General features: G+C 38.8%; 1 protein-coding gene across 2 annotated transcripts; it reads left to right on the forward strand.

The window, feature by feature from the left end:
* The first annotated feature begins 1,844 nt into the window (after nt 1–1,844).
* On the forward strand, nt 1,845–18,373 carry bsg (basigin). Of its 2 annotated transcripts, XM_084722905.1 has the most exons (9): nt 1,845–2,087; nt 8,443–8,793; nt 10,335–10,503; nt 11,458–11,546; nt 12,452–12,588; nt 12,797–13,073; nt 15,158–15,182; nt 15,283–15,355; nt 17,170–18,373. In XM_084722905.1, the coding sequence occupies exons 1-8, from the start codon at nt 2,024–2,026 to the stop codon at nt 15,341–15,343; spliced, it is 1,173 nt and encodes a 390-aa protein (XP_084579031.1). In that variant the 5' UTR covers nt 1,845–2,023; the 3' UTR covers nt 15,344–15,355; nt 17,170–18,373. The 2 variants fall into 2 exon arrangements, with proteins under 2 accessions (XP_084579031.1, XP_084579030.1); XM_084722904.1 differs by lacking the exon at nt 8,443–8,793 and having other exon boundaries at nt 1,851–2,087.
* The last annotated feature ends 472 nt before the right edge of the window (nt 18,374–18,845 follow it).

An 18,845-nucleotide genomic window follows, 5' to 3' on the forward strand; every position in this document is an offset into this window, starting at 1 on the left:
CATCACAGTAGTAATCGGTCAAGTCAAGAGAAGTCTCCGTTTGACTCTATTTGAACTGCACCCACAGCAGGATTTCTTGCATCACCATATTTTCTTTGCTAATGTCTGAATTGTGTCGTCTGTCCTTATGTGCCTTTTTGAAAACTCCAGCAGTGATCCATATGGTCACTGGTCACTCTGCAACACAGCCTGGATTTTTGACATAGTGTACTGAGCATGAAGTCACATCCCTCCTTAATAATTAATAATACTTTAATGTCAGAATGAGTCTGAAATTTTTCTTGTGTTACAGCAGTTCCATTTGCAACATTACACGACGATAAAAATTAAGACAAGAAACAAAAATACATACATTTTACCTAACATTACAATCACAAATGTTAAGACATGAAACAAATCTATACTTTTGGCAGTTTTTCCTCTAATATAAAGTATATCTGCGTGGTTTTCCTTCGGACACTATGTTAACATGGCTGGCATGCATGTTAGTTTTGTGAGTGTGCAATATGAGATGTGTTTCTTTGTAAAATGAAACTTGATACTAAACACAGACATGATTATTTATTACATACTTATTTGAAACCCTAATATCTTAACACACCCAGTTATCTGTGGGTACGGCAAAATCACTGCAGCACCGTGGCCTTTTAGTAAGTTTTTAGTTCTTTTCTTTATTGAACATGAAGGAGCAGACAGTCGGCAACTGTAGTCGAACATGAAGTCGACACTCCAGAGATATTCAGTGTGTGAAGTGCAGATCAATTAAATAACATATTAAAACATCTTAACATTAAAAAAAGAATGACATCAACAGTCAGTATATCTTAATTGGGGTTTAGAGTAAATAATAAACATATGTGCATGCACTTTTTTGTCATGAAGGACAAGGTATCCATATTTTACTGATTACAATTATAAGATTTGTCATGAAACGCAAAGGCTTATTGCTGCATTTGAATTTAGTAATAACATTTTTTGGCTTAATTGTTAGATAATGTCCAGTCTAAAAGTCTGTCCCTCCAAAACACAGATGAGGAGGGGCAGTAACAAAACAAATACATGACCGTCTGTGGCTCAGCGTCACAAAAGCTGCAATTTGCATCTATATCAACAAATTTGGAGATTATGGTGTTGCATGGGAAAATGTTATACACAGTCTTAAAATGAACTCTGATCTTGTTTGAAATACAAAATTGTAAGGGGCACCACTATTATGCCAGTTCATATTGTTTAATTGTGCTTTCCAAGAAAAGTTTACTTTTGGGCGAATTCTTGTGATATTTTTGAAGTTCGTTTCTTAAGTTTGTGTGTTCATTTTATGTCTGTTAATTTTACAAGACCAGCAGTTAAACAAGGTTCCTGAACATTAACACCTTGATAGTGACAAGTGACACTTCATCAACTCAGTTAAACCTGTGAGAATAGAGGCAAATTCAGTTGCACTTGATTTTAGTTTTACTAAATTTGACAAAAACAAGAAATAATATGTTCTTTATTAGACAATATTAGACCCTTCTAAGATTTTATTAGGGGGTAATTAGGGAAACATTACAACAGAACTGCACTGTAAACTACCTACCTTATTGTGAGAGTTTAACAATAACAATGGGAAAAAATAATACTTTTTTTCAGTACAGTTCTGTTGTAAAGTGCTCCTAAATACGGTCTAATAAAGTCTAATACACTCACGTTGTTGACAGTAGTATTACCGTTGTTACATATTATTTCCCTATGTGGTGATGGTGAAAAGTATTAAATAAGTTTAAATGGCTTCAGCAGAGGACCAATGTAATGCAGCTGACGTAACCACGCCTCTTAAGCTTACGTCATTCGTACGTGCTGCTCAGGGCGTGTGCGTGAGGTGCAACTAGAGGACGACTAGCAGTACATCGGCCCCAGAGAGGAACACTCAGCTCCTACATCTCGCTGGAAGTTCACAAGGGAAGGAAGAAGAGGATCGAGCTCTTCGTAGTTAACACCGCGTCTCTTCGACGATTTAATAATCAATAATTAATCATCAGCCATGAAGTTACTGTGGGCTGTCAGTGCCCTTCTGTTGAGCTGTTGGCGAGCCAATGCGTCCACAGGTAAGAATTTTGTGTCAGCCATGTTGGTTGAAGATGTAGACTTTGCCCTGATAACGAACATTAAAAATGTTCATCCCGGCTCCTGTTTTGCTAACGAAACGACAGATTAGTTTTTCCGCTGTCGAAGACCTTTTAAAGGTGACACGGATACTAAATTTAAACCACTTTATCCAGTGTTAGTCAGAAACAGTCGTTTATCAACGCTAGCTGCAGTGTTATTGCTAGCGTCATATTTAGCTAATTTGCACTCGGTTGTCGGGGCGTTTCGTGACAAAATAGCATTAACGCTGAATGTGTTTATTTTATTCCCCTTCGCCTGTCACTGTTTTAGAGAAAGTGTTTTGATGTCAAGCTTTACTAATGTAATCAGTCACGTGAGCGTTAACGTGAATGTTAATTCGGTCCGTATGGTGGTTGAGTAACGATTGATGTTGTAGTTTCTGAACTCGCATTTGTTTCGCATTGGGAATTAACGTTTGATCAATTGTGGTTCTCGCTGAACTAGGCCGCATTTTCCAAAACCACCGTGAGGGTAAAATAATAGTCGTACTTTGGTAAGCGTTTGATCATCGCAGCCTGGTCGGAGCCCTGGATTGTAACGCTGCAATTGGAAACTCCTCCCTCGTAAAGATAGTTGGTGGCTTGTTCTGATGAATTGGTCACAAGTTGATTCAGTGAGCCTGTAGGCCCAATCCACGTAATGTGTATCAGCTGTCACGATACTGTGTTCTGAGCTTTCTCTTCTGTTGTATATAAAGGTTTAAGAACTTAAGCTTGTTCACTTAATTGATTCATAGTAGGGCTGAGTGATGTGGCTTATAAATCATATCTTTAAATGTTTAGGCTATGCTCCAACATACAGTATATCTCAATATACAAATTTTCTCAAGAAAAAAAAAGGTGAATACATCACCCTACACCCTAACCCGATGAACAAAAAAAGATTTTTCACTCTGTTGTGATCCCAAATATAATGAAAGTCCACACACTGTATAAAATGTACTTGTAGGGGACTGATGCGGTTATCATTCATGTCATGTCAGGATTTTATTGTCTTGTGTTTTTATGACATTAATACAAAAAAAATGTTAAATGGAATAATTGCTTTGATACAATTTATTTGTTATTGAGTTTTAACATTAAAAGAGTTGTTCGTATTAGAGGTACTCAGAAAATACCCAAACGTAGTCAGTTTCCTCTCAGTATTTCATCATCCTGAATCAGTTAAGAGAAGTACTTGCACTGATGTAATATGTTATAAAACTATGGAGTCAAATTCTCCCATTATTAGGACTAGGTGATATGGCTTGTAAATAATATCACAATTTTTAGGCCATTGACAATGTTGTGGACAAAATCAAATATCACAATATTTTGGACCAGGAATCACAATATTGTGACAATATTTTAGGGATTTAGGGACTGTTGGTGATTCCACAAAATATTAACAAAACAAGATTTTTGATTAACCGTTTAAAGTTATATGGATATGATAATGAAGTGAGTCAAGACAAGTAATGGAACAGCTAGAACAGTCTGTTAAGTTCAGAAAATTACCGATCACATAATTGTATTGCAGCTTTTAAAACTAGAAAAAGACAACACTTTTGCCATTTAACAGTATCCAAATTCTAAGAAGATATCTAAGCTCATATCACAATATTCATATGATGTTGATATATTGCCCAGCCCTACCCATTATTAGGCCTGGTTTCCCACAGCTTGGGTAAAACAGGGTTATCCTTTATTTTGCAAACAGCAGGTTGATACCAGCAACCAGGCTGTTTATGAATGTAACGGGCATGTGAGTATTAGTCTAACACAACACAAGTATCTCTCATACCATTCGATTCGATGTTTCCTGCTTTTGTAATGACAGCTCTGGACCAGATGAGAAGTAAAATTAGATTTCCCTAGACATTCAGCTTCTTCTCTAGCTTCACTTTGCCGTGAAAAGTAGGTTAAGAGGCAGACACACAGGTAAGGCTACTAGTACTTAGTTTTTTCTCACACATGTAATCGACTTGATTTTTAGTCCCAGTAATTTGCTAAACGGTGTCGAACACAGACTCATTTTGTTATTGACCACCATTTTGAGACTCCAGCTGCTTAACCTGCTCTCACTTAGCCCAAATTATCATTTTCTGATTAAATCCTGCAGTCTAAGCAGTAGCACTGACTGTGACAGTTGTTTTTTTTTTTTTGGTGTGGGAGTTGACATTCTTCTTATAGTGGTGACACATCTGTGTCAGTCCACTGTGGCTGAATGATTACATTTGTGTGCTTGTGTACAAGTGTGCCTCTTGATTAAAAAAAATACTTGAACGATCAGGTCGCGCCCAATGGACTTATGTGATAGAAAGTGACAAGTATTCCACCCCCTCCCCAACAGAAGGTGTTAATTTCCGAACAGTTTTCTAGACTAAGTAATAAAAGGCTGAAATGAAAGCTTGAAATGGCCTCTGAACAATGTGTCTGTTTCCATGTGTGTCGCTGCTTTCATCATGTTGGAACCACTGGCATCCATCTTCTGTAGGACTAGACGTTGCATTGTATTAGCCTTTCCTGTTCAGCATGAACATTTCAATATACTTTGTTAGGTGAGTGTTGAAAGTGGCCTGAGGAGTACATGGTTTATTCTTTGTTATATTCTCTAAAGACTGAGTACATTTCAGCATGAGTTGTTAATTTTCAACCAGCTGGCTCAATGAAAGATTAACTTTCTATGAAGATAAAGCATGTATCCACATTTGCGCCACTCTACTTTTTTATGCTTAACAAATGTCAAATCATATCATCAAATATTTATACTCTTTTGGGTGGCCTATATATACTCACTTCCTCCCCGTATATTAAACATGTAGCTTTCCAGGCCTTTTCTGTACATTGTTCTACAGGGCACCAGCCACTTGCCAAATGATGATAAAATATGCAAGTGGCTGGTAGATTTGCCCTACTCACCAGCCAGATAAACCCACTGATCTACTAAGTGACTGGTTGTAATTTTAAAACTCACTCAAAGTTAATTTTGCACTCTGTTGTATAGGCTGTTTAGCTTGCTATTGACCTATGTAAACACGGTACATCAACTATGGAATTTGTTCTCTGAACAAATGGAGCTGGTTCTCATAATATAGCAGAGGCCTATAGGCAGCAAATGTCAAGCTAGGTGTGTTTTACATCCCATCTTTGGTGGGAATAGGGCCTGGACTATATTTAATTCTGAACTTTCATGCAGCATGTTAGGAAGGTGTTGCTAAGAAGGTGACCTTTGGAAGCCACTAAGCAAGAAAGGTTACATGATATACATGTACTAGAGACTGAGGCTCTTGTTGCAAGTCTGCCTGTTTTGTTTTATGTGTGATTGATATCTGCTGACAGTATTGTGTGAAATATTCTTGAAAGTTAATCTTCTCCAACACAAAACCACCTGTATCTTCTTGAAGGGAATGTATAAGAATGGTGTGCATGCTCTTTGAAGATTTACAGTTTGATATAGGCTAGTGTTTTAACTCAACTTTAATTTGTGCTGTTGTTTTTCTTATTGGTACCCCAAGCCCAGCCCTGGTTTTGCTCAGCTTTGTCTTTTGTCTTCTGAGAGGATGGGAACAAGCTCACTGTGCCTTGGCCTGTAGTGTGAGGAATGTTATTCTTCCTTGGACCCACCTAAGTGTTTAACGCCCCTGACCACCACTGTGTGGCCAAACAGATCCACCTTACCTGTTATGAATGTGTAGAGCTGTGATACTGGGAAGGAAACAAATATCTTGAGAAGTAAATCCATCAGAATGTGAGCGTGTGTGACAGAACAATTGCAGTGGTTTGTGAGAATGACAGCGTAGCCAGAAATAAGTAAGTTAACTGACGCTGCCACCCATACACACTCAAGCAGGATTTGACAGCCTAATCAAACTCACCCACATTTAAGAGGATCAAGTTCAGAAGATCAATCAAAAGAATACTTTGACTTCTTTCTAAATCTGTTTGGTAAAGTAAGTTGTGCAGCAGCTAAAAACAAGTGTTTTTAGTGTTATTCCCATATGAATGCAACAATGGCAGATGTTGATTGTTAGTGTTTGCCACTCCGTGAGGATTGACCATGTTGACTTCCACATACATTGGGGTCATGTGCGGTGCCTGCGTTTAATAATCAACAGAATGTTCCTTTTCCACCAGTGCTTTTCACCATGCCAAGCCAAACTGTACCTCACTGAACTGCATTTCCATTTTCACTTTCTGCGTGCCAAGCGGCACCTGAGCTGGGCCTACTTTGGAGTGGGGTCAAAGTTTGTGATACTCAGCTCATGTGTTTGCAGGAGAACAGAGAGAAATAAGTTTCTCTAAGTCTCTTCATGTTCAGCTCTCAGTACATTTGTAGCTTCTAACAGAATCTTTATGGTTTGAAATGTAGTTTCTCTCCTTTGTCGCTGCTTGTACTCTCAGATATCTGCATTATTTTGCCATTTCATATTTGCCTTCAGCTGTGTCTGAGTCATGTTAAGTTAGTGCTGATGAACCCCTGAATGAAAAGAAATCCTGTTTGTGCTACTTTATAATAAAATTGTTTAAATAACTTAACAACACTGGACTTCTATGTTGAAAAAGTTAAGAAAACTGTTTATCCTAGAGACGAATATAAACGGTTTATCCACCGCTTTACAGCAGCTCAACTCGAGCCTCCTCGAGCTCGTCTTCAGATAAAAAACTCCAAGTGGGTAGCCCTGTTGTAATGGAACTGCAGACCCCTGCTGTGATGGGCTGACAGGCTAGGTCAAACCAAGATGAGCCAGACAAGCTCTGTGTATGGAAAGGGGCCGTAAGCATGGCAGAGAAAGGGAACTAGCCCAAAATTCTTGGTGCATGTCTAAAGGCTTTCATGGATTTTTAATTTAATTTCATTTTGTTATGTGAATGTTTTTCATTTCAGCCTCATCTGCTTTTCTCTTCATGTTCTGTTTCATTCATTTCATATTGTTTTGATTTTATTGGAATGCTGTTGGATACTTTTAATGTTTTTGTTTGCTTTAACTCCCTCTAGGGTTGCCTCAACCAAGCTTTTTTGCCAGTAGTCTCAACATTTATTATGGAGTTATTGCTAATACTATGCCTCTAAACAATTTAAATAGAACAAATACCAATGTAAAGGCACTTGAATTTCACATGCAAAAATGAGCCTTGTGGTTCAAATAGCAAGTTGGAGCCATAGAGAGTGGTTGAAATCCTATTTAATATACAGTCTTTGGTTGAAGTAAGTTGTTTCCCCCAGGTTGGCTTCAGTGACATTGCATGAGCGTAAGACGCGTGCAATAGTGTAAACAACAATAATATTGTTGACAACAATTAGCAACTACAAGTCCTAAACTATAAGGTTGTCAGCTGTTTAAAACTGTCAGTTGCCTGTCAATGTAAAGCAAAGCCTATTATCCTGAAAACAAAAGTGCTCTGCTCTTAAAAAACACTCTAGATTTGGAGTTGCGTGACTGGCTGTCTTCCTCTAACTAATCTTGTTATAAACATCTTTTTTCTACAAGATTATTAAAGATTTCTTCCGACTCATAAACAGACACTTACTCACTCTGCAAACATTCAGCATGAATTTGAACTGTAATTAATGTTAAACAGGCAAATAAAAACAGTTATTCTGTCCCGAAATAGAAATTTTAAAGGGGAAACCACAGCTGTAGTGTTGGTGTCAGAAGTGGGCATTTCAACTTCACGTTTTCTTGATCTCCAAAGACATATAATGGTAATTTTATGATTTGTTGCACTAAAGATATAACACATTTCTCTGTTTTAAGTGGGTAGCCTAAATTAAATTGTTATGAAAGTCCACTAGTAACAGATTCAATGAATCACCCATACCTAACAGTTGTCTCTTCTCAATGATATAAATGGGATGGAAAAATATCAGAAACGGCTCCAAGCAGTACAGTTTACAAATACCACTATAGCATTGATTCAACATTGTTCTTTGAACAAAATAAAACATTTTAACCTCCATGACATTGCAAGGATGCCGTATTGGAGGAAAATGGTTTGTAGAGCTTAATAGAGCACTCTTAGATCAGCTTGAGTCATCCCTAATTGCCTTTTATGTTGCATTTATTTTGTGAAACTGTTGCTCTGATCTCTGCCTTTTCTATGTGCTTACTTTCATATTTTCATTTCATTTGTCTCTTATTAACTTTGTTTCTTTTTCTTTCTTTTTCCTGTTTGCTTGTCTTTCTTCCATCACTGCCTTTTATCACCAATTCATGAAATCGCCTGGCTTCTTGCTTTAAACCATTTAAAACACAAACACATTCAAAACGTTTTTAAATATGTGGTTGCTGGGCTGACTGTAAACGGTGCTCAGCCGGCTTTATCAAGTCTCCCCTGTCTCAGATGAAGCTGATCAGTGACAGTGCAGAGCTGCATTGTGAGGTGATAGGGAACCCCATCCCTGAGGTGCAGTGGTGGTTTATAGAGGGCGAAGAGCCCAATGAGACCTTCACCCAGCTCTTTGACGGGGCACGGGATGACCGTGTGCACATAAACGCCACATATGTAGCACATGCCACTAGCACCATCCACCTCACTAGCCTCACCTTCGACGACTCAGGCACGTATGAGTGCCGCGCTTCCAACGACCCTGACCGCAATGAACTGAAGAAGACGCCAAAAATCAAGTGGATCCGCTCGCAGGCAAACATTATTGTGGTTGAAAGTGAGTGGCAGAGGAAGCATGAGGAGAAATAGCCTGGCTGTCATCTCCTCATTAGTGAAATCCTGGACATTCAGCTCCTGTTACACTCAACTCCCATGCTTCCCAGTACAGTAGCCCCTCTATCCTGCTTCACCCAGTATACACTCTTCCCCTCTTCTCCCCGAAAGTTCCAAGGTTGTCCTGTAGTAGAACATGAACCTGGTCATAAAACATGGCTGGGCCACTCCCTAATCCCGTATTACCTGGCGCAAAATATGTCTTCAATCTGATGCCTTTTTTTTCCCCATGTTTCAAGGCTTAGCTTTTATTACAATAGGTTTTCTAATAATACTGGTCATAAGGTCAGAAATTTGCAAATGGCTCCTGCAGGACAATTATCCAAATGAGAGAGAAATATGAATATTTCATTATTTTGAGAAAAACAAAAAAGGGGTGTCAGATTACTTGATTAATATTGCTTCTTGGTAGATATTTACTTTGCTCATGTTTTCCCTAATTGATACTAACACTGACAAGGCCCCTTTTGTTTATGCTTGTAGACCATTCCTGTGGCTTATACCCTACTGACCAGTAGGCACAGAAGGTGGCAACTAATTGTTTAAAATAGATTTGCAGCCATGGGGTATCTTTCTGCCTTGTGGTCCAGTATTATTTTTGTCACTTTGGAATAATTGGTCAGTTTCTTTACTCGATTGAAGCAAATATACTTCATTTTTACATGCTATCATGTGATTGGCAATAAAACTGCCAATGATTTTTGATCCCCTTCTTGTTGCTTCTTCTGCATGTATTAATGAAAACATCTTTCCCCATGACCTTGTTGTAGACAGATGATTAGATTTCCAATAAAACTCCTATTTTCCCTTCCATTCTACTGTTGGTGGGACAGATCTCCCCATTTTGGGGAGCTCTTGCCACCTTGCATTGAATCTTCTGTGCATTTGTTCAGAACCTTTACTCATGTCACAATGTTCTTTGGTTTAATTTATAAGAACAGATGTGTTTTCCTTCTTAAACTTGGTAAGTTGAAGGAAAATGCGAAGGACTTGGATTGTAATTCCTAATTTCCCCTTTACTACTTATCACTCAACAATTGTCTCAATAGAAAATTACATGTTGCATCCTAATGCATTTTTACACCCTGGTGACAGAGGGATAACTGAGAAACAATTAAATGCTGTGATCTTGTTGTCCTCTTTCAATGTGCCTACCTTTTAATTTTTTGCTCACTAGTGAGTGTGAGAATGGTGCATAGGGCTGTCTTGTTTTACATGGTATGCCCTATGACATTTTGTACCATCAAATTGTTTCCTTAAAGACAACTGTTGAGTGTCAAGAGACAAAATGTCAAATAAACTAAAGTCTAAAAAATGATGATGCATTTTGAGGCAATACCTTCATGTTAGCAATTAATTTAAGATTAAGACAGCCATATTGTCTAACTCTGCAAAAATATTGCATAATTGCAAGGCCAAACAAGTGAAGATTTACATAGAAAAGGTTGATAAATAACTTTTTTTCCCTTCTCTGTTTATTTTAAGACCCAAACATCATCGCTGATCCTCCTGAAGTCAGCAACCAGACCTCTGCGGTCCTCAGCTGCAACTTGACTGAGTCCAGCTTTCCCATCAAGGGCTCCCACTGGTTGCACAATGGCAAACTCATTGAAGATTCAAAGTCTACTAGCACTGCTCCATTCACAACCCTCCGGTAAGTAGCTACATCCACCCATGTGTCATTTGAATGGATCTTCCCTGCACTCTCTAGGGCACAATAAAGGTTGTCTTTCCCTGATACCAATATAAATGTTTTTTGTCTCGAGTCTGACAATGTTTACATGGTTAAAAAGCTTAATAAATAATAAATAGATAAAAAATTATAATCTGAGAGACCTGACAAGCCCAATTGGCTTTAATTCTTTTAGATGTCCATTGGGTTAAAGAGTGAGCATTATTGACATTGGTACCGTTTCTCAAAATGTCTCTAAAAGAGAGCTGCTGGCATTGTGTGTCTTGCTTTAGTCTTCTTCACTCCTTTACTGTGATTCTTATGATGTCCTTTTCTGGCTTGGCTACTACATTCAGTAGCCATCTTTATCCTCTAATGTTCCTCCCTCTCAATTTGCCTTTTGCTTGTCTGTCTTCCCTCCCCCTCTCACTATCCTCCTATCCTCCCTGGCTGCCTCCATTAGCAGCAGAGCTAGGGGCGCCATGCGGGCATTCGCTTCTCTTGATTAGCAGAGAGATGGACCGTGCAGTCGTGCAGCTTTGACGGTAGTCTTGGCAGCAGGGATAAACGCCCCTAGTAGTGTGTGCTCACTAGCCCTGACCTTAATTCCCCATTAGAGAGAGCAGGCAGTACTGTACGGGACAACAGCACCAAACAAAAGTGGGATTGTGATTACCAGGGGAAATTTGAAATATTTGTTGCATGGACAAGCAGCTTTATTTTTTACCTCCAGCTCTTGAGCATAAACAGCTTTCTATTGTGATTTTCTACTTAGCTAAGTGGAAAACTAATCACTGTCATTAATGTGGCTTCAGCAGAATTGGTTAGAAGTCAACATCTGTGATATGGTAGACCCGCAGAAGAATACACCTGATTCCTATTATGAAAAGTGATGCACCGTATTCTCTAATATGCATTTTTTTTTTCTTTCCACAGTTTGGAGAAGATCACCCACACCTCTAGTGGAAAGTATGAATGTGTGTTCCAGACTGATCCAGAGGTGAAGCAGATAATTGAAGTCAAAAGTAAGTTAGTCAGTGAATATCACAGATGTTGCTTTCAAATTCATGCTTACATTGGAGTTGTAACTAACACGGCTACAAATGTTATGTTCCTTATAGTTACAGATTAAGTAGCCTTTGTATTAAGTACATTCTTCTGATTCAATTTCACAGCAGGAACTACCTGTTAAAGGCAGCCATTTTCCAGGAACCATTGTGCGATGTTATGATTTCAATAAACCTTAGTGCTGATAATTTGTAAGCTGATGTTGTGGCTCTCCTAGTGGTAATGTCCATTATCTGGGTGTGGCTATTTGTTCACAACATTAAGCATTATGTATTCATACACTGTTGATAGTGCCCTATTGATTTGCTTGGAATGCATCTCATTGATTGTATGCCTGAATCTATGGTAATAAGCAAGCCATTATTGACAAAGTGGAGGAAGCTACCAGTTGGTACAAAAACATGTTTAAAAAATTGTGCGTAGTGTAGCAACATACGTAATTGAAGATCTGTAATATTTGATATTTTCTGTAACATTGTAGGATATGAGCCATAACCTTTTTGTCTCTGCACTGTTGAGGAAAGTGATTATGTGTCAAATACAATTGAAAACTGGATTTCACCTGCATGTGCAGCAGAAAAGAGAAAAAATATGAAGGTGACAGTTTTAATAATTAATTTCAAAGGATTAGCACCTTCCGCTCCCCAGCCAAAAAAAAAAAACAATGGAAATCTATTGAATGGCTGGTAAAATTTGAACAGACACTAGCTATTTGGCTGATGGATACAAGTATATTTTGAGTCCTGGTATTATGAAGATAGTTCTGGACACATTCCAGTCAGCTCTTGGTTTTGATTCTTATGTGAGGTTGACTCTTCAGTTCATGTTCATGTTATAATTTACATTTCTCTTCCTGCTGTAGCTCTTCCCCATGTTGCTGCCTACAAACACTCTGAGCATGGCAATGAGAAGGACAAAGGTGCGATGGTCTGTGTGAGCCATGGTTATCCACTGCCCACTGACTGGACCTGGTTCAAGGACAAAGATGGCGCCCAAACGGTACTATATTGTCCTAAAATTATTCATGACATGTTCTTGATGCACAGCTCTAAACTAGAGGACATGAACCTAAGCATTTCATTATTTTTTCAAATTGTGATGGTTTGTAAGTGCCAAATGATGTATGTCCAGTGTTTCAATTACAAAATGAAATGATGGGGACTAGTCGCAATTCTTTACTAACCTGTTCATTAAACATAACCTTCAGCTTATCACCAATGGCACAAGCGAAAAATATGAAATCAAGAACACCCCTAACAAGACCACTCTGACCATTAATGACCTGAGCATCGAAAGCGACATCGGAGACTACATCTGCTCTGGAACCAATGACCTTGGCGCAGCTACAGACAAGATCCACCTGCGTGTCCGCAGTCGCTTGGCCGCTCTGTGGCCTTTCCTTGGCATTCTGGCTGAGGTCATCATCCTGGTGACCATCATCTTCATCTATGAGAAGAGGAGAAAGCCTGATGAGATCAATGACGGTACGTACGCCACACTGCCTTCACTGCCACATGTTACATCAACACCAAGATTGTGTTCTGACCAACATTAGCACAGTGTGATACATTTTGCTGTCTCATTTATTTCAGTGGACCACTGTGTTTACACAGTGTTGGAGGGTTCTTCACATTGTACACAATGTCCTAACTTTTTTTGGAATTGGGGTTGTACTAGAAAGTGCTATTGATGAACACTGGACCCAGATTGTATTTAATTTCACAATACCTGACATACACTGCCACCAGTGCTGTTCCTTTTCAACTAGATAGATTTGACCATTTTCCAATCTGTGCTCAACTTTTCGGTCCTCTGCGCTCTTTGCTGCACATTACGACAAAGAAGCCCCTTTCAAATCATTCAACTGCAGTACAAAAACACATCAAACTATATACCCTTTTACGGTTTGTAAACGATGAGGAAGATGCGTGCGCATTTTGGCAAAAGAAGTATGGCAGCCCACAACAGCTTACCAGTGGGTGCTTCAAACAAGAGCAGTTTTGATGGCATCCTCAGTCCAGTCAGTTCATTTTGATAGCTTGCAGAATTAGATGCCACTAATTGCTTAAAATGGTGGTGATCCTGTCGTAATCCTGTACAACTTGAGTCGACCTGTGGAATATTGATTCTGACAACTGTACATGCAACAACTAGACAGTTTGGTCATTTTGGTGCTTGTAAACTGTCTAATTCAATGTTTGTAGCTTGATGACTGGAGGAGACTGATACTTCGGTTACCAAAATGCGCATGCAGCTTTTTGATGATGAAGGGTGTAAAAGGCCTTGTGTAATGAAGTGAGGGGAGAATATTTAGTGCCCTCCATTGGCTAGTTAAAGACCATCAAGACAAAGCATTGCTCTGTAGGTGGAGATGTATAGATTGTTGTTGCATGCATTCAGTATGAGCCTTATTGTCTTTAGTTTTGCTATTATTTACATTTTTAAAATAAAGATCAGGTGTTCAATCAATCTGTGATAGAAACTATTATTTTTTATTATTTACATTTTTACTTCTCTGTTCGCTGCTGATTTTGCATTTTGGTAAGTGAACAAAACTGCATGTCAGACTGAAGTGGTTGAGCTGAGATGACAGCGTGGACAAAGCTATGGGAGCCTGATTGAACTGCTTTCATAGTCGCCACTTCTAAGAGGAATGTTGCTCAAAGATTTGGTCACTCTTTCACTGGCCCTGCATTCAGAGCAAGCTTAAAAATATTTTCCTTCTTTCTTTCACTTCTTTTATTGGTCCCTTGTAAAGTCCTGTGTTTGAGCCACTGAAAGAGTCAAATGAAACACATAAGCCAGTGTAAAGGTTTGACATGAAATTGGATAGGTTGTAAAGTGAGAGGTTTCAGCATTCTGTCTGCATGCTTTCTGCATCTTGTACTTTATGCATGATAAATGACAGGCAGTCCTCTTCTCAAGATTAGTGTCATCATTTACATTTGTCTCATTCACCATTTGGCCACAGAGATAGCCTACTCTTGCCTTACCTTGTGAATACGTGCTCTTGCTCTTGTGTGAATACTGCCACTATCCATGCCAGGTTGTGTGTTAGCTCTGCCAGTTAAAAGATGTTTACTGTTTTTTCATCTGAATACAGCCACTGCAGTGTTCCTGTGGTCTCCTTTGCTTGTATTGCATGAGCCTCTATGATGCTAAGGGATGATTCGGACAATGTTCATAAATGGCAGTTTTCAAAGCTTATAACAGATTTACTAAACAGACAGTAGTTTAAGTGACATTTATAGTCACATGTCATTTATACAAAGGAAATAACATTTGTGTGTGGAATTACTTGATAATTTTGATTTTTTTTAAAGGATTTTGTCTTATCATTCATTGTCAGAAATGCAACAGACGGGCATGCTTCAGTTCATGTTAGATTTGACCATAACCTCATTGGAATCACGTTGCAGAGGATGTCATGTTCTAACATTGACTATCTTAATCTGTGGGGGAGGGGAGTGGCATGTGTTGCTCGCACCAATCACAAATATGTTACCTGCTGTTGACTAACTCTTATTTTTGTTTGCCTTCTCTTCACTGACCATTTACTGCCGTCTAGATGATGACTCAGGATCTGCTCCTTTGTAAGTACAGCCACAGCTCAGTACCTTGATTGTCACATAAAATTGAGCCTTTTTTATTTTTGAAAATCATCTAATGTTTGCTGTACATTTTGTTTTTCAGGAAGAGCAATTCTAATGCAAATCACAAAGACAAGAATGTGAGGCAAAGAAATTCTAATTAGAAGCTGAAAGAGGTATGTGGTGATGAAATTTTTCTTAAAATTGAAGTCAAAACTGCTGATTGTGTGCCACCTCAATTCCGTGTATGCACACCTAATAGATCTTTTTCATGGCAGCCATATTGATATGAAATGGTAGATAAACACTATCTAAGGTCCACAAAGCAATAAAGGTCCTGTTACTGGTGCAGCAGAGCTTCACCAGCAAGACAGCATGCTCAATAGCAGCACTCTAACACTGACCCTAACCTTAGCACTGATTCTGTTTGACCTGAAAGGTAGGGTTGGGTACTGAGTGCTCTGCCAACATGGGACAATTTTGGTGCCTTACTTCAGTGCTTCTTAAACTGTGTATTGACATGGTTTCTATCACTAGTTATCTTTATGGCAGCACTTTCCTGACTTTCCCTTTAGCTTGCTATATGCTACCTTAAACACCAGACACATGCACAGATGGACTGCAGGGGTTGCTCAAGCACCTGCCCTCTTGTCCTCTGACCTAGATAAGTGCCATTTTGCCTTTTTCAAATTTTATGCTTTAGTTTTTACATTTGGCTCATTGCATCAATTGTTAATCACAAGTTGTAATGCTCACAATGGCGTTCATAGTGAATTCTGTGAGACTGCACAAGACCCTCCATTTTTGACGTCCCTTTAGCATTGAAGCCCCACAGAGCAGCAATGATCCACGTCTCAATGACCTGCAGCCTTCACTGGTGATAGACAACCAGGCAACAAAAGTGTTTGCCCTAAGCCTCAGCAAGTATATCATGTTTGTAAAAATTAAACCACTATAACAACATCTCAGTACAGCCAGACTAACTTAGGCAATAGTGCAGTATTAATCTTAACAAGCTTGTCTGGCTTAAAACAGTGTAATCAATGAAAACCGGTGAAGTCTGACTCCCTGTATGTCCCAGTACCCATACTACCATACTATATAGTATTTGTATGTCCCAATACATAGTGTGTCAAATGCAGTATTCCAAAAATGCCAAGACACATCCACTCGTGTTTTGAAGTATGCAAGCCAGCATGCTGTTCTTGCTGTTCACCCCCAAAACCCTTTGTGATGGGTATATGAGCAAAGGAGTCAAAGTTCAAGGCGCAATGTTATGAGGAAGTAGTATCTCCCAATTCACCCTTCGCTAAACCCCTCCTGCAAACACTAGCTGCCTTTGTTAATCATTGATTAGCAACTGTAACTAAGGCACTGCAGGCCTTTCAAGCTTTGTATTTCACTCACAAGTCTGTGATTTCACTACATGTTAGAGTGGTGTGTGTGGGACTCTAAGATGAGTGGTACTCCGTGTGTCATGAGTTTGGACGGTATTTCTTTAAAAAATGAAAAACACAAGGACACGTGGGGAATGGATTAAACTTAATCTGCTCTAACATAAGCTGCAAATGTTAGCATGCCTGGCTAACTAACACTAGCTCACTAGCTGCAGTAGTGTTACCTCATGCCAAACTTGTGTTAGATACCACTACATTTTACTTACTTACTCCCAGTGGGGGTTAGAGGAGGATGCGGGCTGATGCAGAATCAGAGTGGACGGACAGAGATGCATCTCTGGCTCGCTCTCTCTAGATTTGGAAAACCGGGTCTGTTTGACTTGAATGGAATGGAACCTTAATTAGTATCATTGGTAACACCTGTGTTCGTCATATGATTTCATGTTGAAATGACTGCTGTGAAAAAGGTCTGTACCACCCTTGAATAAAATATATATAGATCTAGAACATAAGGCAAATGTAAAATCTGAATATTGCAGAGCCTTTGAAACAAATGTAATTCTTAACTCACAACTTTTTTTTTCTTTTCCTAGATGGGCGTCCAGATGGCAGTCCAAGATTCAGCTGTTGTGTTGCACATTTACTGTGCACACTGCAATTTTAAGTACCTTTTTTTGTGCTTGGGTGTTAATGGTTTAAGAAGTTGACTGATTTCCTCTCATTTTGTTTTTTCTTCTCTATTCTTCTCCACATTGTGCAGCCAGAGAACATAGTGTGAAATACTTTCTGCTTGAGGCCACGGGGCAAATATTGCATGAGTTTCAATGCTGTTCTAGAAAAGTGTGTGTTTGTTGTAAAATCCTTAGAAAGTTAATGTGAGGAATGCTTAGTTTGTGGTTATTTTCCGTTAATGCAGATGCTTCCTACACTGACCTCACATTCGTCAGTCCTTAGCTTTTATATCCTCCAAGATCGGGAGTGGTTACTTGTAAAGCAGCACAAGTCGTGTTTTAGAGGATCTGAAGCATTTTTGATCCTGATAAGTCACTGCCATTCTTTTATAGCAACGACTGGAGTGTGTTTGAAGTCACACATCTGATCTGTCCCTACACCACTAGAAACCTCCCTTAGCAGAGTTTTATACTTTGCCTTAACAAGCACCATTTCTCTTTTTGTCTTTTTTGCATTTTGTTACCTGTCACAAGCTTTAAACGTGACATTTAAATTAAATGCAGAAATGACTTAAGATTTGAAGTCTGCTAGGTTTTGTTGCCATAAGAAATTACAGTTCTTATTGTAGGAAAGCTTTTGTCCCTGTAATTCATGCTTTTATTTTCTTTTTCTCTTCGTATATTTTAAATCAGAAATCACAAATCTTTTTGTTTGCCAATGTCACATCCACATAAAAATATATTCTTGAGGACCAAGTACAAGAGATGTAACATCTGTTGCGTCTGTTGAATGCAACTTGAGTACCACGCACTGATGTTTCAATCTAATAAGAGCAGATAAACGTTTATTAAGATGTTTTTCTTTCTCACTCTATGTGATCTGAGATAAAACGTTTGTGTGCGACTGTTGGACTGTCGTCTCTTGTTCCTTTCACTGTGTAGATGATAACAGAAGCCATATGTTCCATTTAACCTGCGTAGTGTTGTGATTGGATGTTACCATTTCAGAATTACACAAATAATTAAACGACCTAGCCAGAATTGTGTAAATTGTTGTACCTCCCAAGTATATGGAGTACCATCTATTGTACAACTTGCACAAACTGAATAAAGGTATTGGATTTTACATGTCTGTTTGCTTACTCATCCTTTCCAAATGATGAAATGGTGTCCTAGAATAGCAGGTCAGTAAACCTTAACCTGTTGGCCCAAATAGCTGCACTGAAGATCATAATACTTGTTTGTAGGATGTACTGTTCTGCAAACAAATGTGTCAGTGTTTCGAGGTATAACTATAAGTCAGTGTGACATCCACGTTCCTGCACCTTTAGTCAGCTGAAAGCTGGAAATATCAGTAGCTCTATTATTAAATGAACCATGGCTAAGAGGAAAACTATGGATTTTTGATTTTGGGGTGAACTGTCCCTTTTTTTTAAAGTGGAACTTCATACTAAAGTTTGGACATTTATGGTTCTACAAAAATGAAATGAAATTTTTGACTTTACCTTGTATAAATTCCTGTCAGGCAAAGACGGGTCAAAGCTAGAACTGTGGATATGTTTGGTTACCTTGTGTGCTTCTTTACAGGAAAAAGGAGA

The sequence above is a fragment of the Lutjanus erythropterus genome, chromosome 7 (genome assembly GCF_056507025.1).
Source record: "Lutjanus erythropterus isolate fLutEry1 chromosome 7, fLutEry1.hap2, whole genome shotgun sequence".
NCBI classification, from domain to species: Eukaryota; Metazoa; Chordata; class Actinopteri; order Lutjaniformes; family Lutjanidae; genus Lutjanus; species Lutjanus erythropterus.